This window comes from Ceratotherium simum, chromosome 13 (genome assembly GCF_057802395.1).
Source record: "Ceratotherium simum simum isolate JZ-2026a chromosome 13, ASM5780239v1, whole genome shotgun sequence".
In the NCBI taxonomy this organism is placed as follows: domain Eukaryota; kingdom Metazoa; phylum Chordata; class Mammalia; order Perissodactyla; family Rhinocerotidae; genus Ceratotherium; species Ceratotherium simum.
In genome coordinates, this window is record NC_141912.1 from 4,918,404 (window position 1) to 4,942,905 (window position 24,502).

Below are 24,502 nucleotides of genomic sequence, written 5' to 3' on the forward strand. Positions count from 1 at the left end.
ATCCACTTTCCTGTTGATGGATACCTGGGCCGATTCAGTTTCTTATGTAAAGCTGCTGTGAACATTCTTGTGCAGGTCTTTCTGTGGACATGTTCTCGTTTCTCTTGCGTAATTACCTAGGAGTAGAATTGCTGAGGTAGGTGTATGTTTAAGAAATTGCCAAACAGTTTTCCAGAGTGGTTGTGACATTTTCCATGCTCACCAACAATGTATGGGAGTTCCAGTTGCCCCACGTCCTTATCAGCATTTACTGTTGTTTTAATTTTAGCCATTGTAGTAGGTCTTGAATTTAGGTACTATACACCTTCCAACTTGGTGCTTCTCTTTCAAGATTGTTTTGGCTATTCTAGATTCTTAACTTTGCTGTATAAAATTTTAGAGTTAATTTGTCAATTTCTAAAAAAGCCCTTTGGGATTTTTGATTAGGATTGTGTTGCATCTGTGTATCAATTTAGGAAAAATTAACAACTAAATAATATTGTCTTCCAGTTTGTAAACATTGTGTATTTCTCTCAATTTATAGATATTCTTTAATTTCTCTCAGCAGTGCTTTGTCATTTTCAGTGTAGATGTTTTAGACATTTTTATTAAATTTATTCCTAATATTTTGCTTCTTGATTAAATTGTAAATGGGGATTTTAAATTTTTTATTTTCTAATTGTTTACTACTGCTATATAAAAATTCACCTCATTTAAAAAATTTTTGACATACACTTGATTTTTAAAAATTTATTCCTGTGACTTTAATTAATTCACTGTTTTTCCTAGTAGTTGTTTGTAGATTCCTTTATTTTCTGAGTTTTTAAAATCAAGGATGGATATTGACTTTTCCTCACATTTTTCTTAACATTTGTTAATTATGAAAAATTTTAAACACCTGAGTTGAAAGAATTTTACAGTGAACATTTATATACCCACTACGTTGAATCTCCTCTAAATGTTTTACTATTCATCCTGCTCTTCATCCATCAGTCCATCTTATTTGTTGACACATTTTAAAGTAAATGCCACCATCAACTTCCACATAAAAAATTTCCTTTAGCATGCATTTATTTCATTAAGTAGAATTCTGTATTTGTTTATAGCTTTTTTCTTAAAAAGAAAATATAAAATTTTCTAACAATGCAACACACAGATCTTAGATACTATACCAGTTGCTGAGCTTAACAAAGGCATATAACTGTGCAGCCCAAAAGCTTATTAAACTAGAAAGCTATCATGCCAGAAAGTTCACCAATGCCCCTTCCTAGTCAGTTCCCTACCAAATTTTTGTTTTTTTGTTTAATAGTTTTTTTTTTTGCTTGTTCAAGAATTTTCATTTAAATGGAATCATAACAATATGTATTGAGTAAGATTTCTTTCATTCAGCATAATATTTTTGAGACTTGGCCATGTTCTCGCATGTATCACTAGTTAATTTCTTTTTGTTGTTGAGCAGTATTGTATGTACGTACCACAGTTTGTCCAATCACTTGTTGGAAACTGGGCTGTTGCTGGTTGGGTGTTGTGAAAAGAGCTGCTATAAATAGTTTTATACAATTTTTTTGTAGACTTATGTTTTCATTCCTTTTCAGTAGGTAATTAAGATTGGAATTGCTGGGTCTTAGGGTAGGTATTTGTTTAGTTTTATAAAATGCTGTCAGACTTTTTACCGAAGTGGCTGTACTGTTTTAAAATCTTGCCAACAACGTATGAATGTCCCAGTTGCTCACCATGTGTATTTTTTCATTTTAGCCATTCTAAAGGGTTAGTAGTATCTCACTGTATTTTTGATTTGCACTTCCCTCATGAACGATGATGTACATCACTTTTTAATGTAAAGGCCATTCATGTGTCTTCTTTTGGGAATGCATGCTAAAATCTTTTGCCGATTTTTAAATTATATTTTGGTCTTTTCAAAATTCTAAGAATTGTAGGAATTCTTTATTAGTCTTAGGGACCAGTGCTTGGAGATATTTTTTATGGATATTATCTCCCAATCTATGGCTTGTTTATACGTTTTCTCAACATTGTTTTTTCATGAGTAGTTTTTAAATTTTTGATGAAGTCTAGTTTATCAGTTTTCTTTCTTCCATGCTGATTGCTTTTTGTGACCTGAGGAACCTTTGTCTACCCCTGAGTCACAAAGATGACGTTTTTATAATTAGGTCTATAATACATCTTGAATTAACTTCTGTGTATAAAGGTTGTGGTTCATTTCTTTTACATGTGGATATCTAGTATCCCAGCACCATTTATTGAAGAGACTCAACCAAATGGATTGCTTTGGAACCATTGTCACCAAAAATAAATAAATAAATAAAGCATATGGCCGTTTAAATGAGAGTCTGCTTCTGGGCTCGCGCTCTCTCTTCTGTTTCATTGATCTCTCCGTAGATCCTGTATAAGTACCACACTGTTTGAAATCTGTTGCTTTACGGCAGTAGGTCTTGAAGTAAGGCTGTATCAATCTTCCACTTAGTTCTTTTTCAAGATTGCTCTGGGTTGCTTTTTAGGTTCATTGCATTTCTATGTAAATATTAAAATCATCTTGGCAATTTCCACATAAAAGTTTGCTGGGATTATTATTGGGATTGTATTGCATCTATAGATGCATTTGGGAAAATTTATTTTTTAAGAGTATTTACTCTTTTAATTCATGAACATTTTTTAAGGATGTTTGTATAGAAGATAGTGATAGTTTCTCCTGCCAGAGGTTGGGGCAGGCATGCTCACTGACCATCATAAAAGATTCAGCTTCCTAAGCTCAGTGTTCCTCTCCTGTAACATAACCCATTGTATGCATAGGTGTTGCCTGGCCCTCTTTATGTCATCCTGTGGGAACTGGGGCTCAGGGAACTGGAGCAAGAAAATGCTGGTACTCTGGCTACTGCAACTACTATGGGTAACAGAGTCCTTTTATCTTTGTCTCAGGAGTCTGTAGCCTTCTGCCATATCCGTGAAACTGTGGCTGTTCATTTGTTAGCTCACAAATAGGGTAAAATCGCAGACCCATCACAGCTCTTGACAGTTAGCTCACAAATAGGGTAAAATCGCAGACCCATCACAGTTCTTGACAGTTTTGGTTATGATGATGAGAAGCTGGCAAGGATGTGGTTTTCTCACAGGGGAGGATGAAAGCCTCATGGGTTGATTGAGAAGATTTGAGGAAAATCTATGGAGATCTGTAGCTGACATGTTGACCAAATCATCAACGTGGCAATAAGTGGTCCTCCACTTTATTGCTTGATAATGAGGAGAAACTGGGAGATGATTGCAGACTACCAGGAAAAGTAGGTTTTTGTACACAGCTGCCAAACACTGCCCTGGTTATTGCTGACTCTTCTGTGGGCAGCAGGACATCCTCACCAGTTTGGTGGGCAAATGCTTCTGATTTTTCTCAAACAGTTGGAGGGAAATTCACAACCACCATGGGCAGAAAGCAGGCAGATTGTTAGGACATTGGCTGGTTCTCTTGGGAGATGAGGAGTTGGGACTTGTTAAAGCAGAATGCTAATAGCTGGGCAGCCTTCCACTCAGTTTCCCCAACCCTATCTGTCATGTCAACTTCAGGTCCACTGGGAGATGACAATAAAAGGCTCAGTATTTTTTGCAATGAGTCCTGGCTGCTATAAGGGAGGTTTGGCCCACTCAGGGAGAATTCCCCAAGATAGACACACACCTGTGGGAGAACACTGCCAAGACAGTGTCTAGTATTTGGGCTCTTACTGCCCACGTCAGCTTTCCAATGCTGTTGAAGGTGACCCACTAGAGACTGAGAAACCCGAACAAGTTTGAGGTAGATTCTTGCTCCACTGCCCTGGAAAATTCTCCCTGGCCCTTCTGTTAAAGCCGAATGAGATGTTATAATGACAGTGGAGCAACAAATGCCCACAGTTAAGTCATATGCTTTAAAGTTGCTGCTGAGAAAGTCATGCCTAAATTGGCCAAAATGTGCAAACTCCATGGCCCCAGCTGGAAAACAGAGTGGCTGACACTGCTGAAATAGATGGTGTCAGTAATGACCTTTCCACCTGATAAAAGGCTTCGTTCAAGTGGACTGAAAACACTGGAAGTTTGGTTGAGCCAGGAGCAGCCACCGTGCCACTCGAAATGTAAGGTGAATGTGCTTGTTCACTGGTACGGCACACTCCCTCTCTCTGTGCCCCTGACCATCTCTGCACCTCTACTTCGTCCCCATCTGTTTTAGAGGTCAGATTGAGATCTCCCTGTCGCCAGAGGGACTGCAGGCCATACAGACCTGTCCAGGTATTCTAGCGAACTTTGGAGCAAGGAGGATCTTAAACTTTTGGCTTTGTTGGTTACAGCCACCCAAGTCATCATCCTACCCAGTCTTGTGGGAGTAGGTGGTATCAGAATTCAACTGATGGGGTTTGGCCAAGCTTTGTGCGATGAAGAAAGAAGCTAACAGGACCTTGTGGGTAGAGCTCGTTGGGTCAGTTCAGTATACTATTGCTCTACATCTGAATGTGTGGTAGGAATTGATGTGTATTATGCTTAGACTTCCCTATCCCGTAGTTTCAAGGAGGATTCTCCTAATTGGAAAGAGGTGTGTGTAGACTGTAGTGCTTCTTTGTGGGTAGGTAAGCTCCCCTGCCATTTGCCAGTGGTGGGTGGGTTAGGATTTAAAGTGAGTGCCCCTCCCCTCTGACATCACAGCTTTCACTCTGTAGGTGATGTCGTGTTGGTCAGCACGGCAGAAGCCTCGGTCTCAAAAGCGCTGACTGCGCTATCATCACCAGCAAGGGTGGCTGATAACACCCCAACAAAACTGAAGGCCTACTTCCCATGTAAAAGCCATTTAGGACTATTGGGGCAGACACATGATCCTCAATCCCCTATGCACTCAACAGTAACTTCCATCTCTTTAGCTCCCACACAAAAAGCAATACTCTGAGTATTGGAGACAGCGTGTGCCTCACTTGGGGATTATTCTCCTTGCCCCTTTGTATATGCTAACTTGCAAATCAGCATCCTTTGAGGCTAAATCTAGCAGGTTGTGTTGAAAGCTGTGCAGCAGTCTGTCTTGGCTGCCGGTACACACCCCTTTTGAAAAGCAGCTATCATTGGCTTGATCTTACCTTGCTACCAGGCTCTTGTTGAAACTGAATGCCTGTCCCTTGGAGGTCTTGTGATGACTCTCAGGCCTGATATTCCCATTTTGGAGTGATGAATTTGGAATCAGTGACTAACATGATGGGAAGGGCCCAACAAGCCTGGGTTGTTAAACGGGAATGCCATATGGAAATGGAAAAACTAGATGCCTGGCCCCAGTTGCATCTTGGCTTTATGTGGAAAAGTGGGAGGAATCTGTATTTCCCACCCCTTTCTCCTAAGCAAAGCCGCTGTTTCACTGGGGCCTTGATTCACAGAGTTCCCCCAAAATGCCTGGGCCTGGTTCGCTAATGGTTCAGTTAAGCTGAAAACTGATGGTGTCTACTCAGATGCTGCTGCTGCTGCTGTTGCTGCGGTTCAGCCTTGTCACCAGCTGTCCACAACCTGGTTGCTCTGCTCGTTGGGCAGAATTCAAGGCAGTGCTCATGGCTCTGGTCAGTACTCCCTTTGATGAACCTTGTGAGATTTGTACAGACTCTTGGGCATTTGTCTAGCTTTTGGTCTGCACTTGAAAAACTAGAGTGTTCTGAATCACTCGTGTAGATGCCCCTGTTAAAGACCTGCTCTCTGATGAGACGGACTGGAATCAAGCTGCTGATTGAGCCTGCACCATCCAGACTGTCACCCTTGCTGCCTGGATTCATCATTGTACTGGACATGGCAACACATCCACCATCATAGACGGGACTCAAGTAAAGGCCTTCATGTTTCTGGTGCACAGGTGACCACTGCATGTCCAACTTATGATTCCTGCCAAAAATTTACCTGGTTTCCTGAATAGTGGGGAACCACATCACATGGGCTCTTGCCCCGCCTGCTCCCTGGCAGGTTGATTATATGGGACCTGTGGGCCTTACTCAGTGCTAACAGGGGTGTTTCCCCGCTGTTGACACTTTTTCAGGCTACAGCGTTACTGTTCCAGTTTGACCAGCCAGCTCTGGCTGTGCTGTGGTGGCCCCTGAAACTAGTCTGTGCCATGTTTTCAGCTCCCCAGACCATTTGCAGTCTGACAGTGGTGCGCCTTTTTCCTAAGTGCCACTTATTAGTAATAGACTTATGGTTAAGGTGTTCAGTGGACTTCCATGTTCCCTACCATCCACAGGCATATGGCAGCATGCAGCATTGGAATAGCCTTCTTGGAAATCCATGCCAAAAAGTTTCTGACCCTCTCTCTCTCTCTCACCCCTCCTAGTCTACATGTAGTAAGGCAGTTTGGTCACTGGATGCAGCTCTCCCCAAGAAGGGGTCATTTCCTCTCGGCTGCTTCCTGTGTTGTGATTAGGACACAAGTTGTGAAAGATTTTGTATATACCTATTTTGAAAATTCTGGATTCCATCCTGATCATTCCTGAGTATCTTTTTTTCCCTAACAGCAACCCCAGCCTTTTTTGGTTTCCTCTGGGTAACAGCCCATCCAATGGGGGCTTAGGGAAAAATTCAAATTTAATTCTACTCTAGCCACCTGAATTCTCTTACTGGTAGAGGCCTAGATTGTTAGAGTAATGATCACTTCGTTCAGTACTGCTGCTCGCTGAGTTCCCTGCAGGGCCTATGTTGGCCAAAGTGGAAGACGTAGTAGATCTATGTAAGCTGCATAAAAAATGCCCTCATCTCTCTTGCACCTGGCCCTTTCTTGATAAAGGTCTGGGTGTGGGTTGGGTATGAATGGTAAACAGGTGAAAGTAGCTGCTGTAATGGGAACACCAGTTTTGTGGTGATAGAGGTAGGGGGCCAGTGCTGGCACCTCAGGAGGGAACACTTTACACCTCTCAGAAGGTACGAGGAAGGGAGGGACATTAATGATGCTTTTCGTTTAATACCACTCCTAGAGTCTTCCTCAGTCATGAAAAAGCCTTGGTGTGGTTCTCCCAAATTTTTGCAAGGGCCTTAAATGTGACTTTTGGACCTGCCATCCCTGGCCAGAGCACTCTGATGACGATTTGGTGCATTGCTTGTAACCATACTGCTATCAGAAGCAGCACAGGATGGCTCCAGCTCCTGCACTAGCCACACAAAACACCTGTTATCACCTCCAGATATCTGTCCACCCCCATTCTCATAGCCGTCACTGTCATTCCATGGTGCAGATGAATGCCACCTGGCTGTTTGGGTGGACAAACTGGACAGGTTGGACTGACTGCTCTTAGACAGTCTCTCCAAACACAAGGACAAGACAATTATTTGAACTGAGCTGTAGACTTTAAGATCTATAGCCAGCTGGAAAGCTGTTTTGGAGACACTGTTGACCTGTGTCCCCATGATAGAGGGCCTACTTAGGGGAACCCCACTAATTGTAAACAATGCTTTCCAGGACCAACATGTGCACCATGGGGACAGTACTTGTATAAAAGCCAGATGTTAACAGGTCTCCCCCCGACAAACATGATGACTTGCATCTTAAAGGCAGTCATTGAAGACTTTAAAGTGTTTAAGGAAAAACAACCAGTAGGTCATGTAGCCCTCACAAGACTACGGAGATCTCTCCAAAATGACGCTACTCTTGATTACTCAGGGCAAGTCCTGGAGGGGTAATTGACTTCTGTGTATATACATCCTGCAGGCAGTTAGCCCTATTACGAGAGCCATAGAAAAGGTGGTGGGCAGTTTGCCTCTGACTTTCTCTAAACTGAGCAATGAAAACACCTCAGCCCTGGAAGATATTCAGGTCAGCCTCAACTCACTGGCCGGGGTTTCATAGATGATAGAATTGCTCTGGATTTCCTCCTTGTGGGCCAAGGCAGAGTTCATGCAATTACTAATGCATCTTGTTGTACCTGTATTAATGCCCCAGAGCAAGAGGAAAAGTCAGTTCAGAAACTTAAAGAGAAAGCAGTCTGGCTTTCTGAGATAGACCCTGGTGGTGTATGGGATTTGTTCAGCCAGCTTGCTCCAGGACACTGGGAGGCGTGGTTAAGGACAAGATTGCAGGGTGGCTCATCCGGATGCTTAGAGTCCTGTTGATAGTAGCTTTAAATAAACGTTATATAAAACAAATTGAATGGATTTGGTCCAAGCTCTGTTGGTCAAATTGATCCGAGTGGCTGATGGAGTGGCATACTCAGAGGGAAATTTGCCAGAAGCCAAGACAGTGTAGAAACAAGGGTGGATGTTGTTGGGAGACAATTCTCGAGGGATCTCTTGCATTTCTCTATGTCTTGGGAGAAGAGATTCTGACTGCATTTGCTCTATCTTTTCAATAATGTTGGTATAGCAAACAGTCTTGGAGACAAAGATAGTGTCTCCCTTTAGACTTTAGGGTAAGTTTGCTTTTAGCTTTCGGTGATACAGATAGGACAGGCATACTAACTGACCATTAGAAAGATTTCAGTTCCCCAAGCTGAGGGTTCCTCTCTCGTAATGCAACCCACTGCATGGGCAGTTTTCACCTGGCCCTCTTGATAGATTGCCTTGTAGGAATTGGGGTTCAGGTAACTGCTACAAGCAAATGCTGATACTCTGACAGTTGCTACTACTGTGAGTAATAAAATATTTTTTCTCTGATGAGGCGTCTTGTCTTTACCAACATCCATGAAAATGTTGAAAGCTAACTTGGTAGATTGCAAATAGGTAAAATTTCAGACCCTTCATGGTTTTTGAAGATCTGTTGCAAAAAATTCTTTCAGCTCTTGTTCCTCTGAAAATATTTCACTTCTGCCTTTCTTTAAACAGCTTTTTTGAGATTAATTCACATATGAAACAGTTCACTTATGTAAATTATACAAGTCAGTGGCTGTTTGTTTATACAGTGTTGCATCCATCACCACAGTCAATTGTAGAACATTTTCATCACCTCAGAAAGAAACCCGTATCCATGACCTGTCACCTACCTATGCCGGCGCCTCTTCCGTTGCCTTCTCTCCCCACCACTATGCTCCGCCCCCCCACCCCCACCCGGCCCCAGACCTAAGCAACCACTAATTTGTTTTCTGTCTCTATAAAATCACCTGTTCTGGACATTTCTTATAAAGGAACCATGTAATATATGGTCTTGTGTGACTGACTTCTTTTACTTAGCATAAATATTTTCAGGATTCATCCATGTTGTAGTATGTGTCAGACTTCATTTCCTTTCATGGCTGAATAATATTGTCTCATATACACATACAGTATTTTGTAAACCCGTTCATCAGTTAATGGACATTTGGGTTGTTTCTATCTTTTGACTATTTGAATAATGCTGCTGTAAATGTTTATGTACAAGTTTCAATGGGGATGAAAGTTTTCATTCTGTTGGGTAGATAGCTAAAACTGAAATTGCTGGGTCATATGCTATCTATATATTTAACTATTGGAGGATCTGCCAAACTGTTTTCCAAATTGGCTGTACCATTTTACATTCCTGCAAGTAGCATATGAGGATTCCGGTTCCTCTACATGCTTGGCCAACACTTATCTGTCTTTTTTATTACAGCCATCCTTGTAGGTATGAAATGGTATCTCATTGTGGTTGTGATATTCATTTCCCTGGTGGCTAATGATGTTGCACATCTTTTCATGTGTTTATTGGCCATTTGTGTACGTCTATTCAGATTCTTTGCCATTGTTAAACTGGCTTGTCTTTTTATTATTAAGTTTTAAGACGTTTTTGTATTCTCAATACAAGTCTCTTATCAGATATAATTTGCAAAAATTTTTTTCCCATTCTGTGTATTTGCTTTACACTTTCTTGGTGGTGTCCTTTGAAGCACAAAAGTTTTTAATTTTAATGTCCAGTTTATCTATTTTTTCTTTTGTTGCTTTTGCTTTTGGTGTCATATCTAAGAAACTATTGCCTAATCCAAGGTCACTGTGATTTACACCTGTGTATTCTTCTAAGAGTTTTATAGTTTTAACTCTTACATATAGATCTTTGATTCATTTGAGTTAAGTTTTGTATATGATGTGAAGTAAGAGTCCAACTTGATTCTTTTGCCTGTTGGTATCCACTTGTCCCAGCACCATTTGTTGGAAAGACTGTTCTTTCGCCCATTTAATGCACCCTTGTAGAAAATCATTTGACCCTATATGCAAGGGTTTATTTCTGTGCTCTTTGTTCTCTTCTGTTGGTCTATATGTCTGTCTGTATGCCAGTTCCACACTGTTTTGATTTCTATAGCTTTGTAGTAAGTTTTGAAATCTGAAAGTGTGAGTCCTGCAACTTTGTTCTTCTTTTTTAAGATTGTTCTTCCTTTTCAAGGGCTATTCTGAGTCCCTTCCAACTCCATATTTTAGGATTAGCATACCAATTTCTACAAAGAAATCAACTGGAATTTTAGTAGAGATTGTATTGACTCTTTAGATCAATTTGGAAAATATTATAATATTAACACCATTATGTCTCCTGATCCATGAACATGCGATGTCTTTCCATTTAATTTGGTCCTTAATTTCTTTCAACAATGTTTTGTAGTTGAATGCATCTGTGTAAAAGTCTTGGACCTCTTTTGTTAAATTTATTCCTAAGTATTTTTTCTTTTTGGTGCTATTATAAATGGAACTGTTTTCTTGATTTCATGTTTGGTTTGATCATTGCTACTGTATACAGTCTATTTTTGTATATTGATTTTGTATCCTGTGCTCTTGCTGAACTCATTTGTTCTGATAGTTTTATTGGATTCCTAACATTATTCTATATAGGTCATGTCATCTGCAAATAGAGTTAATTTTACTTCTTCTTTTTCAATCTGGATGCCTTTTTATTTCATTTTCTTGCCTAATTACCCAGCTAGAACTCTAGTACATGTTGCATAAAAGTGGCGAGAGCAAACATCCTTGTCTTGTTTCTGATCTTGGGGTGGAAAACATTCAGTCTTTCACTGTTCAGTATGACATTAGCTGTGTGTTTTTTGCAGATGCTGTTTATCAGGCTGGGGGAGTTACTGCTATTCCTAGTTTGTTGAGTGTTTTTATTGTGGAGAGGTTTTGAATTTTCTCAAGGGCTTTTTCTGCATCTATTGAGATGATATGTGATTTTTTTCCTTTATTCTGTTGATGTAGTGTATGACATTAATTGATTTTCAGATGTTAAACCAACGTTGCATTTCTGGGATAAATCCTTCTTGGTCATGATTATTTTTATATATTACTGGATTCAATTTGCTGGAATTTTTTGAGGATTTTTGTGTCTGTATTCAAAAAGATATTGATCTCTAGCTTTCCTTTCTTGTTATGTCTTAGTTTTGGTATCAAGGTAATAATGGCTTCATAAAATGAGTTGTGAAGTGTTCTCTCTTCTAATTATTGGAAGAGTTTATGAAGACTTGGTATTAATTTTTCTTTAAAAATCTGGTAAAATTCACCAGTGAAGCCATTGGTCTTGTGCTTTTCTTTGTGGGTAGTTTTTTGATTATGAATTCAATCTTTTTATTTGTTATAGATCTTTTCAGATTTTCTTGAGTCAGTTTCAGTGGTTTGTGTCTTTCTTGGAATTTTTTTTTTTTTTTTTTAAAGAACACACTTATGTTTTTACATTTATTTATTTATTTATTTACTTCCCCCAAAGCCCCAGCAGATAGTTGTATGTCATAGTTGCACATCCTTCTAGTTGCTGTACGTGGGACACGGCCTCAGCATGGCCGGAGAAGCAGTGCATCGGTGCGCGCCCGGGATCCGAACCCTGGCCGCCAGCATCGGAGCGCGCGCACTTAACCGCTAAGCCACGGGGCCGGCCCTCTTGGAATTTTTTCATTTCATCTAAGTTATCTAAATTATTGGGGTACAGTTGTTCATGGCATTATAATTCTTTTTTTAATTTCTGTACTGTTGGTGGTAATGTTTGCTTTTTCATTCCTGATTTTAGTAATTTGAGTGTTCTCTTTTTCTTGATTAGTATAACTAAAGTTTTCTCAATTTTGTTGATCTTTCTGAAGAAACCTGGTTTTGCGATTTTTTTTTTATATCGCTTTTCTATTCTATATTTCGTAAAATACCATTCTAATTCTTATTGTTTCCTTCCTTCTGCTTGCTTTGGGTTTAGTTTGCTTTTTTTTCCAGTGTCTTAGTTGGTGGATGGTTAGGTTATTGATTTGAAATCTTTCTTCTTTTTCGCTAGAGGCATTTACAGCTACAAATTTCCCTCTCATCACTGCTTTGCTACTTCCCATAAGTTTTGGTATGTTGTGTGCTTTTTAAATTTATCTTGACGTGTTTTCTGATTTCCCTTATGATTTCTTCTTTGGCCCATTGATTATTTAGCATGGGTTGTTTAATTTCCACATATTTGTGAATTTCTCAGATTTTTCTGTTATTAATTTTCAGTTTCATTAGAGATAATACTTTTTATGATTTCAACCCTTCTAAATTTGTTGAGGCTTGTCTTATGAGCTAGCATGTGGTCCGTGCTGGGGAATATTCCGTGTGTGCTTGAGAAAAATGCGTATTCTGCTTGAGAAGAATGCGATGTCTGTTGGGTCTAATTCTTCTGTGGTTTTGTTCAGGTCTTCTGTTTCTTTACTGATCTTCTATTTGCTCTATCTATTACTGAATGTGGACATTTAAGTCTCCAACTATTATTGTCAAATTGTCATTTTTCCCTTTACTTTTGTCAGTTTCAGGGTCATGTATTTTGTTGGCTCTGTTATTGAGTATATATATGCTTACAACTGTTATAATTACATTTCTGTATGTTATAGATCCAGCAATACAATTATATACATATTGTTTTATACAATTGCTTTTTAAATAAGAAAAATGCAGAAAAATATGGATTTTAAACTTTCAGAATTACATAATTACCTTTACCAGTCCTCTTTGGTTTTTGTGTGAATTCTGGTTTATTTGCCTCCAGCCTGAAGAACTTCCCTAAATATTTCTTGTAAAGCAGGTCTGCTAGAAACAAATTCTGTCTTTGTTCATCTGGGAATGTCTTTATTTCGTTTTCGTTTTATGGAGAGGAGGTGGTTTGTAGACTTATTTTTTTAGAACAGCTTTAAGATTCATAGTAGAATTGAGCAGAAAGTACAGAGAGTTTCCATATACTGCTTGCCCCCACACATGGACAACTTCCTTCACTATCAGCATTTCCCACCAGAGTGGTACATCTGTTACAGTTGATGAACCTACATTGACAAGTCATTATCACCCCAAATCCATAGCTAATGTTAGGGTTCACGCTAACCCTAGTGGGGTTGGTGTTGTACATTCTATGGGTTTTGACAAATCTATAATGACATATATCCACTATTATAGTATCATACAGAATAGCTTCACTGCCCTAAAAATCCTTTGAGCTCTGCCTATTCATCCCTCCTTTCACCCTAACCCTGACAAACACTGATCTTTTCACAGTCTCCATAGTTTTGCCTTTTCCAGAATGTCATATAGTTGGACACACAGTATGTAGCCTTTTCTGTTTTCATTTTTGAAAGATAGGTTTGCTAGATATAAGATTCCTGATTGATGTGTTTTTTCTTTTAGTACCTGGAATATGTCATCCCACTACCTTTTGCCTCTGTTATTTCTGATGAGAAGTTAGCCATTAATTTTATTGGAATTGGATTGTACACAAGCAGTTATTTTCCTTTTGTTGCTTCCATATTGTCTCTTTGCGTTTGTGCATTTATCCTACTTGGAGTTTGTTCTGTTTCCTGGATGTGTAGATTATTGTTTTTCAATAAATTTGGGAAATTTTCAGCCATCTTTTTTTTCCCCGAATATTTTTTCTGCTCCATTCTCTCCTCTCCTTCTCATACTCCCATTACACATGTATTGGTGTGCTTAACATGTCCCACATTTCTCTGTGATTGTTTTTTTCATTCTACTTTCTCTCTGTTCTTTGTTTTGCATAATCTCTATCGATCTTTTTTTCAAGTTGATTCATTCTTCTGCCAACTTTAAATCTACTGTGGAGCACCTGTAACTAGTTTTTCCTTTCAGTCATTGTACATTTCAACTCCGGAATTTCCATTTGGTTATTTTTGCAATTTCTGTCTCATTAATGATAGTCTTTATTTAATGTGATATTGTCTTCATACCTTCTTTTACTTCTTTAAGTATGGTGTCCTTTAGTTCTTTGACTTATTTGAAGTCTTTGTTAGTTACACCCAGTAGCTCTCCCTCTCATAAGTGGTTTCTGCTGCCTGTTCTCCTCCACCCCTATGTATGGGTCACTTGTTCCTGTTCTTTTCATGTCTCTTCACTTTTTTGTCAGTTTTGGCTTCATATATTTTGTTGGCTGTGTTATTAAGTATATATATTTTTAGGTTATACGTGGCAGCAACTCTGGATACTGGTTTCTCTTCCCCACTCTAGGGCTTATTTTTGTTGTTATTTGCTTGGTTGGTTATTTTGTCACTTGGATAGACTATTATAGTAAAGTGTCTTTCCCTTGGCTGTGTGAAACCTTTGATGTGGCTCCTCAGAGGGCACAGCTTCGGGTGAATGCACAGTTGCCCTGGGGTGACAGTGGTTTTAGCTGGGCTCTCGGACTGTCTCTTTCCCTGGTCTCTCTAACCTGCTGGCTTTATTTGGTATTTCATCTAGCCCGTTAGACTCCACTAATTACTATTTGATTACTCTGTTGTTTTTGAGAGTGCATGGTGCATAAATTGCTCGGCAGTCTGATCCAGTTAAATTTTGGCAGGGGGAGTTTTTGAGGCCAGTCTTTGAGATTTGTTCTTAGCTGTTTTTTTCCCTGGTTCTTCTTGATGTACCAGGTGACCTATGGTTTAGCGTGGTGCTTTTAATTATCATTTTCAAGAGCATCCTTTAAGTTTAAACTTCCCCACACACTATCTCACACAAAGTCATTTATGTTGTGAACAGCTCTCTTTACTTATGGATTACCTCTCCCCAGGCAAAGTCTCTGAACCACTAGTCTGGGTGCTGGGTAGAGTGGTGGCCTCTGGTCTTCTTAGTTTGCCTCTCCCAACGTGGAACCTCTCCCTTAAGAGTGAGTTGGGGGGGCCTGCCCAGTGGTATAGCGGTTAAGTTTGCGCACTCCTCTTCGGTGACCCAGGGTTGGCAAGTTCGGATCCCGGGTGCGGACCGACACACCGCTTATCGAGCCATGCTGTGGCATCATCCCATATAAAGTGGAGGAAGATGGGCATGGATGTTAGCCCAGAGCCAATCTTCCTCAGCAAAAAAGAGGAGGATTGGCAACGGTTGTTAGCTCAGGACTAATCTTCCTCACACACACACACAAAAGAGTGAGTTGGGGCAAGAGTGGTCAGAGTCCCCTTTGCCCTCGTACCCCTGGGGTAGAGCCTCCTATGGGCAGGGGTAGGGTAGAGGAAAGGAACCTCTGACTTCTCGGTCATACTCATCAGGGATTTTGCCTCTTCTGCTTTGAGTGGGAGAGGAGAAACACTGGTGGCCTGTCTCTCTTGGTGAGATATGGTAAGTCTTGATTGAGAGCTGAGGGGAGAGAGAGCCTGTATTCTTGGCTACACCCACCCGAAGTGAGCTCCTGTCACACTGAACTGGAGGTGTTAACTGCCCAAAGGGCACGATCTGCTCGGCTACACCCACCCGAAGTGAGCTCCTGTCACACTGAACTGGAGGTGTTAACTGCCCAAAGGGCACGATCTGCTCGCCGCAAGACAAAAGCCAGTTGTCAAGAGGCAAGATGGTGGCAGAGAAAGGGCACTTTATTACAGCTTGCTAGCAAGGGGGAAGATGACCGACTAATGTCTGAAAGAACTATCTTACAGAACAGACTACAGGCCACTTACATAGGGGGCTGGTCTCCAGGTGGGGGCAGCATCTGGTCTCTGGGTGGGGGCAGACATCTAGTCTCAGGGTGGGGCATCCATCTGATCTCTGGGTGGAGGCAGACATCTAGTCTGAGGGTAGGGGCATCCATCTGATCTCCGGGTGGAGGCACATATCTAGTCTCAGGGTGGGGGCATCCATCTGTTCTTAGTTCCTGACGGTCTTGTGTTTTACTGGATATGTATCAGAGACCAGAGCAACGCCCTATACCCTGATCTTTCAGTTGTCATTGATGATGGCTACCAGCATAGACTTTCTGCCTGGGGGTCATCACATTCCTAAGGAGCTCAAGGGAACAAAGCTATCAATTTATAGCAGCTGGGAGGGGCCATAAAATCCACAGAGCATGTCTGGGTTAGTTAGTCAGAGGTCATTCAAAGTTATAATATGGTTTCTTTTCTACAGTATGGCTTCCCTTATGTCAACCTTGTGTTGAGCTGGTATTAGAGAGTGGGGAGGAAGGAAGTGGGTCATGGCTCAGATGTCACAAACTTTCTCTGTTCTTATGGAGTGTTGGTAGACTTTCTTGAATAAATGTTTCTTTATTTGCTCTGTGGCCTTAGGACAATTTCAGAGACTTTAGGGGTTTGTTTTTTTTTTAGTAGTAGTTTTCACCCACTTTGCCTGCTTGGTTGGGGAGTGTGTCTTCAGATCTTCTACTTCTACTTCTACTTCTACTTCTGCCATCCCAGAAGTAGAACTCTACCCTTGCTTCTGAAGCATGTTTTTTTCTAGATATAGAATTCTGAGTTGACAGTTGTTTCCTTCAGTGCTTCAAAGATGTATTTCCCTTCTCTACTGGCCTCCATTGTTGTGGCCCTGTATGTAACGTCTTCTCTTCTCATCCTCTGGCTGGTTTGTGTTTTCCTTATCTTGGTTTAAGTTTGACTGTGATGCTCATTGGTATAGTTTATTCAGAACACCTTCCTTCCAAGAATCTGGAGTTTTGATACATGCTGGGCAGAGGGTGCCTATGTGACCAGCCCCCAGTAAAAATCCTGGGCACTGGGTTTCTAAGGAGCTTCTTTGTAGACAATATTTTGCATGCGTTGTGTCAGCTCGTTGCTGGAGGTTGAAGCACGTCCTGTGTGGCTGCTGGGAGAGGATGCTTGCAAGTTTGTGCTTGGTTTCCACTGGACTTCACCCCACACACTTGTTGCCTTTGCTTATACGGCTTAATAGCCTTCCATTGTAATAAATTGTAGCCGTGAGACTGTGTGCTGCGTCCTGTGAGTCTTCCTAATGAATCATTGAACCTGGATTTGGTCTTGGGAAAAGCAACAGTTGGTTCTGTTGCTGTCCACTGGCCTGGTGTAGTTCAAGAGTCTGCCCAGGATTTGAAGAGATTGATATGTTGTTTTGGGGTCTCCCCCTTCTCGGAGGCCCTCCTGTCTGTGGTCTTCTTCCTAGATTTCTAACTGCTCTGTCAGCTCCCAGCTCTGCCCTCTGACACCTGAAGCCTGTAAGACTGTGCTTTCTGCTGGAGTTCTACCAGCAGCAGATTGGGGAGTGCAGAAGTCATTGGGTTCCCTTGTTTCAGTGGTCTAATCCCCTCAGGTTCTATGGGTTTTTGGTTTCTTTTCAGTGTCATCAGATAGTTATATTATTCCTATGTTTCTTTCCGTGGAACTCTCTGCCTCTGTTTTTGATAGTGTCGGGGGAAGAGGGAGAATCTCCCTCTGCCCTTTTCCTTAAGGTTCTTATGGCTGGCCAAATAATCAACAAGACAGGTTAGCAGGAGAAAATAATACCAAGTTTAATAACATGTATACATGGGAGAAGCTCAGAAATGAGCAACTCATCCCTCTGTCTAAGCTCTTGCTTAAGTATTGCAGCTAAGAGCGAGGAGCGTGTTGGGGGTGGGTAGTGGCCTGGGACTTCAGAGGGCAGGAGGACAATTCTTTTCGGGGTCATCTATAGATAATGTGGTCAGGGAGAGACAGAGTTTTTGATAAAAGGGGCTTGGTGCCCCTCCCATTGTAACATCTATTTTACATTATCTTTATAGCCATCATGATAGAAGATCTCTTCCAGGAAGGAGCCACCATGTCAAATTCTTTAGGCAGTTAGTGGGGGAGGTCAAATGTCCTTCAGAGAAAACAATCAAGGTAAAGAGATATATTTCAGGGTGGCCAAATTTTGATCTCCCACAATAGTTAATAAATGTTCTTAGTAGTTAAGGCAACTTTTTCCTGTTCTTAATAGTAAACACAATTTTCAAATGGCTGATGGAAACGTTATCTTCCTCATCTACAGAGCTATTACCTTTCAAAGGCCCACCAGAATTCTGTGACATAAGAAGGGTTTTTTATTCTTTTTTGCTGTAGTGATGATCTGCTGTTCCGGATTATCCAGCCATTCCTGCAAGACCCAAACCTGAGAAAAGCTTTCAGCATTGCTTGTGGTTTCAAAGTTATACTGACAGCCTATTCCCACTGTTCTGGGAGGAATCAGAGCAAGTATTAGCAACCAGTGTGGCTGTTGACACAGTTACTAAAGATGATACAATGGGCCAGACTTTTCTGACTGTGATTATTTTTCAACTTTGGTCTTTTTCTTGCAAGCCGATATATTTGCATGCCTCGCTCAGGCTGTTTGATATTTTAATTGCACCAATAGCAGAGTTACTCTTTTCTTCCTTCTCTTACTGAGCTCTTTAGCCAGTTTGGGTTTCTCTTTGGATTTTTGTTCATGCGTTAGTGAACCTTTTGTCCATCCTTTTCTTTCTGTCTTCTGCAACCCTGTAGTACATTCAGCATGTTTCTGGGCCTAGAGATATCGGGGTGTGCTCTGAGGTAGGTGAAACGGGTTAGGTGTTTGGAATGATCCTTTTTGATTAATTTCACCACTCTGCAAACTGTTAGAGGACTTTATAATGTTAAGGAAAGCCTGGTTTTACTTGTTTCACATTGTGATTTTTTAGATTGAGTTTTAAAAGCAAATCCTAACAAAAAGAACTTTGGTTGATTTGTTATGCCACTGGTAGTCAAAGATGGTTATTATGATTTGGATTTTCCAGAATTTTACTCCACATGTGATTGTGGGTGACATTGCAAAACAGTATCTAGGTAATCTGAATGAGATTTTCATGCCTTTCCACCTTCATTTTGTCTTGTTTTTTTAAAATCTTAGAAGAACTTGTCTGCAGTTTTGTACTTCAGTGAAGAGTTTGTTTTATATAAAATTCTTTGCATTGAAATTCTGTAACTATAAGCAAATACCTGCATATACTTTGAGAAAGACAATTCATTGATACTAGTTTTCAGAAATAGTTATGTTGGTAGACAGAGGGAGAACCCAAGGCGAAGGGACTGAAAAATGGATGAAAGATTTTTTTATGTGTTTGTCTTGTGATCAAGTTTTTCCTCCCTCATCACCACAAAAGTGCTCTGGAAATAATCTTAGGCTTAATATTCTAGTAAAATATTGTCGAATCCTGGTGATGCCTTTTTGTGGGAGATTGTTTTAGCCACTGAGAATAGGAAATGAACAGGACTTTACTTTTAAGCTTTCAAAGGGGGAAGCACATTTGTCCTTGAATTGGGGGGAGAGGGACCCTCGTGTCCCCAGTTTAGTCTGAACTTGGTATTAGAAACCTGTGGTGGTTGTTGGCCTAAACCTCCCACCCCGTGTCTACTGCCAGTGTGAGTCTTGTAGACCTGCCACTTCCAAGGCATGCTCGTTGTCTCCTCGTCAGCCATATGTGTCTTGTCGACTTGCAAACCATGTCCCCCACGAGAATTAGAAGGGCATTGTGTCTGCATTCTGAATCCTCTTGCTCCTTCGTAGTCTAATGCAGGGGTTAGCAAACTGTGACCTGCAGGTCAATTAAATAGTTGAAAAATATCAGAAGTATATTTTATGACCCATAAAATAACAAAATTCTAATTTTGGTATCCATAGAGTTGTTTTGTTTTTCTTTTTCTTTTTTTTTTTTTTGAGGAAGATTGGCCCTGTGCTAGCATCTATTGCCAATCTTCCTCTTTTTCTTTTTTCTTCCCAAAGCCTCAGTACATAGTTGTGTATCATAGTTTTCGAGTTGCGTTGTTTTGTTTTTAATATCACCTCATTTACACATTATTAGTGGCTGCTTTTGTGCTACAGTGGCAGAGTTGATTGGTTGGGACACCATATGGCCCATATGGCCCTTTACATAAAGTTTGCCAACCCGTGGTCTAATGTGTCCCTTATTACTGCCTTCTTTCAGTGTCTAAACAGAGTCTGGCCACTGGATATACATAAAACACAGCACACGTACCACCGCAGCTGCCGAGCTGGTCCTGTTGTAACTCCTCTTGGTTTCCTGAGAGGCACTGGTGGGGTAGTGGCAGGTGAAGGCTCTTGTGGGGCATCAGCCCAGGAGGGGAAAAACCAGTGATACAAGGAGAGGAGGGAAAAGAAACTCATCCTACTTCACCAGACCCTTGCTTCAGCTTTAAAGAGAATGAGGTGCTCTGGTTTAGGATACTTCGTGCTTCTGGAATGGAAATTGATTTCAAAAGAAAATAAGTATCAAACATAATTTTCTCTTAAGAGACAATCTCTTTACCCCTTGTATTTAAAATTTTTAAGGTGTTTCTGCCATAAAATTGATTTGCGTGTAATTTTCCAGAAATACATCTCTTACTTGAATTGAAATGTGCCGTTATACATAACTCTTTACAAGCAAAGAAGCAGGGGGAAATCACTGTCAAAAGCTCTGCGTGCTCTGTTGTGGACTGTGAGGACACGCACGTGGGGATCTCATGTCAGTTATCTACTCTGCGCACATCTGTTTCCGTGAAATCTGCCTTCTGCTGAAGCAAGGCCTTTCTTTACCCTTAATCCTTTTGCATGGAAGCAATAATGTGTATTTAATTTTAGACTTTTCTTTAGTTAAGGGCTTTTGTTCTCTATATTCCAGGTAGATATATTGGAGAGTTTGGGGATTTTTTTAAGAGTAAGGGAGATGATGGGGTGGGTTATTCTCCCATTCTCCAAAAATGTCTGTAGTTGTCCTCACTTAGCCTCTGTTTTTTGGAATGTTGGAAAACTGGATACGTCATTGTGTCATCTGATCTAGTCTGTAACTTTGCCAGAAATTTATTGATGTTCTTGATAATTCTTGGGCTTAGACCTTTGCGTACTTAATTAAAGAGCTACTATATGACTGTAGGCCTCTGCCTACAAGGTGCAGAGGTGCATGCTGCCCTGAGGAAGCAAGCTGATGGTTAACTGGAGAGGTGCCAACAGATTCTAAGTGTTTCTCCAATAATGTAGGGGCGTTATGTCAAATATATTTTGTTCATGTGAGTCACAGAAGATCTCTCATTTACACTTAGGATCTTAAGGTAGTAGAATTTGTCACAATAATAACAATATGTTTCATGGCACGGTTGTGTGAATTTATAAATTTGATATGGGATGTATTGATCATCAAATTCAGAGATTAACAGCATCTTCCTTTAAAGATGTTAGCAGAAAATTAGTTAAAACCAAGATTTGAAGATAAATAACCTGGCCATTCTAGACCATTTTATTACCAGTGAAGCATTACATTCTCTGTTGACCTTTTTAGTTTTAACCCAGTGCTTCTGATACTTGCAGTACCAACCGTGTTTCCTCGGTGAGCCAGTTCCACAACTCAGAAGGCTCTTAGCCCTTCATAGCTTGTTGTATTTACCACAGCTAAGCTATTGTTTAAGTGCCTGCTGTTGGTAACCTGAGGATGACCAGGCAGAAGGCTGTGGGTGACTAGTACTGTTCCAGTTATGACTGTGAAAACCAGCTCAGGTGGTCAGGGTCTAATGTAAAAATTAAAAAATTGAGTCACAAAAAAGTAAGCTACGTAACGCACATCTATATATTCTGAGCATGAAATATTAGCTTTTTGTTTGACTTAATTTCAAGGAAATTGCTAAAATCCCAAATGTTCTGTCACTTTTCTATTTTCAGATGATTGGGCTTGAAGAAGAGAAGATCATTTTCATTATCTATGGTGGTTTTTATTATTTTTGATGTTTCGTTATTAAACCTGCACTTTCTTCAGATAATATGTTTATACTTTTTTCTTTTCTTTTATAAACAGGTTGAAAGGATTGTTGACAAAAGGAAAAACAAAAAAGGGAAGACAGAGTATTTGGTTCGATGGAAAGGCTATGACAGCGAGGATGACACTTGGGAACCAGAGCAGCATCTTGTGAACTGTGAGGAATATATTCATGACTTTAACAGACGCCACACTGAAAAGCAGAAAGAAAGCACGTTAACCAGAACAAATAGGACCTCTCCAAACAATGCTAGGAAACAGATTTCCAGATCCACCAACAGCAACTTTTCTAAGACCTCTCCTAAATCACTAGTAGTTGGCAAAGACCACGAGTCCAAAAACAGTCAGTTATTTGCCGCCAGCCAGAAGTTCAGGAAAAACACAGCTCCATCTCTCTCAAACCGGAAGAATATGGACCTAGTAAAATCAGGTATAAAGATACTTGTGCCTAAGAGCCCCATTAAGAGCAGGACCACAGTGGACGGCTTTCAGAATGAGAGCCCTGAGAAACTGGACCCCGTCGAGCAGGGTCATGAGGACACGGTGGCGCCAGAAGTGGCGGCCGAAAAGCCGGTTGGAGCCTTACTGGGCCCTGGTGCAGAGCGAGCTAGAATGGGGAGCAGGCCCCGAATACACCCACTAGTGCCTCAGGTGTCTGGCCCCGTGACTGCGGCCATGGCCACGGGATTAGCCGTAAATGGAAAAGGTGAGTGTCCAGGTCAGCTGCTTGGTGGGTGGTGTCTCTGTTGATTACCATGGCTGTTACCCAGCATGCCTGGTAATTATCTTGGGGTTGGGGTAGGTGCTCCTTCCCTGCATCTTGGTCCTACTCCAGAAAGCAGGCTTTCGTAAGTCTGGGGAGTTCTGAAGATTCTGCTTCTAATGACAGGTCTACTGGAACCTTTGAGAGATTTTGCCAGCTTCTCCTGTCTTCACTTGAAGCCTTTGGCATTTATCTCTTGAATCAGCACTAGCTACCTCTATTTAATTTGCCATCCACAAACTGTACCACCACGTTGACTTGCTTTAAATGGTGTCTCACTCTAAATAGGTTATGGTTGGTAGTTTTTTACAGCAAGTTTCTTTCTGAAGCCACCTACTTTTATACACCTCTTAAACACTGAGACTCATGTTAAGAATCCATCTGAATTTTCTAAGTGTGACCAGTATTGATTAGAAGTCATGATCCTTATTTTGCTGATTGATTAAAATTATCAAAAATGCCTTTCGATGGAGGGTGTCATTTACCTAATAGAGCCTTTAGGACTTGGGTTTGTTTCTCTGTAATACTCAGCTGTTCAGATGCCATTGTCCCTTTTTCAGAGTGGGAGTTCATTCAACATGGGTAGTATTTTCTGTTTGATTTTTGCCTGTCCTGGCTTCTGCAGCTTAGTTGGTTGTACCCCAGCCTCCCCATCTCCTAAGACAGCGCACTTGAGAATTAGCATAGACAGCTTCCTTCCCTTCCCTTTTCCGTGCCTAGCTAGCCACCAGTTTTTCTAGAATTCTGTTACATGTTTCTTTGATGTAAGCCACACCAGCTTTACCTGACTTTAGGACCTGGTAATTTCTTACCTAGCAAAGCTTCCTAATTGGTCTCCCTGCTTCCTGCCTTTGACAGTTCCCATCCATTTTCTGTAATTCTTGGACAGGAGAGGGGACCCCAATTGCTGGTCTGATTGTACCACGGTTGCCTTAGTTAGCAGGTGTGCTCCTGAGTCTGCTCAGCCCTCGCCTACCTCTCCAGCTCCATCTCTCTGTATCAGTGTCCCTGCTGCTCTCTCTGCCAGGAGCACTGTGGTTTCCCTGTTCCTCATTCACCTCATGACCTCTGATTCTACTTCCAGTTCAGGGCCACCTGCTCCTGGGTCCTTTGTCTCTTACACTCTCCTTGCCCTCTGCTTTGCAGTATAGTAGTTGTCCCTTTACCTGTGTGTGTCTCTCTCAAGTCATGCTTAGCAGGATAACGTAAAACAAAATAAGATGATGTTGGTTTGTTTGGGGGAGCCATTTTCCTCTGAAGAGAAATGTTCATCTGAGACACTGCTCTAGCATCTTGCTGTGGTGCATCTAACAGGTTTGGCTTAGGTCCTTGTGTAGCAGTGAAGAGGGATACAGACTGAAATCTGGGCTTCTCTTTGGACAGTAAGTTGCCATCCTGCTAGTGTGTTTCAGATACATGCTTTACCCAGATGCTGCTCCTCTTCCCTATGCTAAAAGTTTCACCTTCACCTGGAACTTGGGTGACTTCTTGTATTGTTGATCTGCTCGTGGATACAGTTTTCTCTTACCTCGTAAATGAAGGATCATAGAGGTTCAGAGGTAGAAGAGACTTTATAAATCATCTAATAGTACGCTCTATTTTACAGATAGGGAAGTCGAGTCTAGAGAGATTGTGATGTTCAAACAGAACTGAACTGAAGGCAGAGATGGAATCAGAACACGTTTCTCACTTCCTACTCCTGTGTTCTCACCATTGCTTGCTGCCTCAACTAGACAAATACACATCTACTTCTTTATTGATCACTTAGGGCCAGGCACTGTGCTGGGCTCTAGTGCAAGAAACAAGGACTGGGCCCCTGCTGACTCTCTGGCGCAGGGTTAGGCAAACTAAAGCCCATGGGCCAAACCTAGCCACCACGTGTTTTTGTATGGTCTGCAAGTTAA

General features: G+C 41.1%; 1 protein-coding gene across 4 annotated transcripts in view; it reads left to right on the top strand.

The window, feature by feature from the left end:
- CDYL (chromodomain Y like) overlaps window positions 1-24,502 on the top strand; it is a 186,046-nt gene that overhangs the window by 86,193 nt on the left and 75,351 nt on the right. For all 4 annotated transcript variants that reach the window (XM_087437939.1, XM_087437942.1, XM_087437941.1 and 1 more), the window contains exon 2: window positions 21,875-22,541. In XM_087437939.1, coding sequence (XP_087294065.1) covers window positions 21,875-22,541 — 667 coding nt within the window. The remainder of the gene's footprint in view (window positions 1-21,874; window positions 22,542-24,502) is intronic.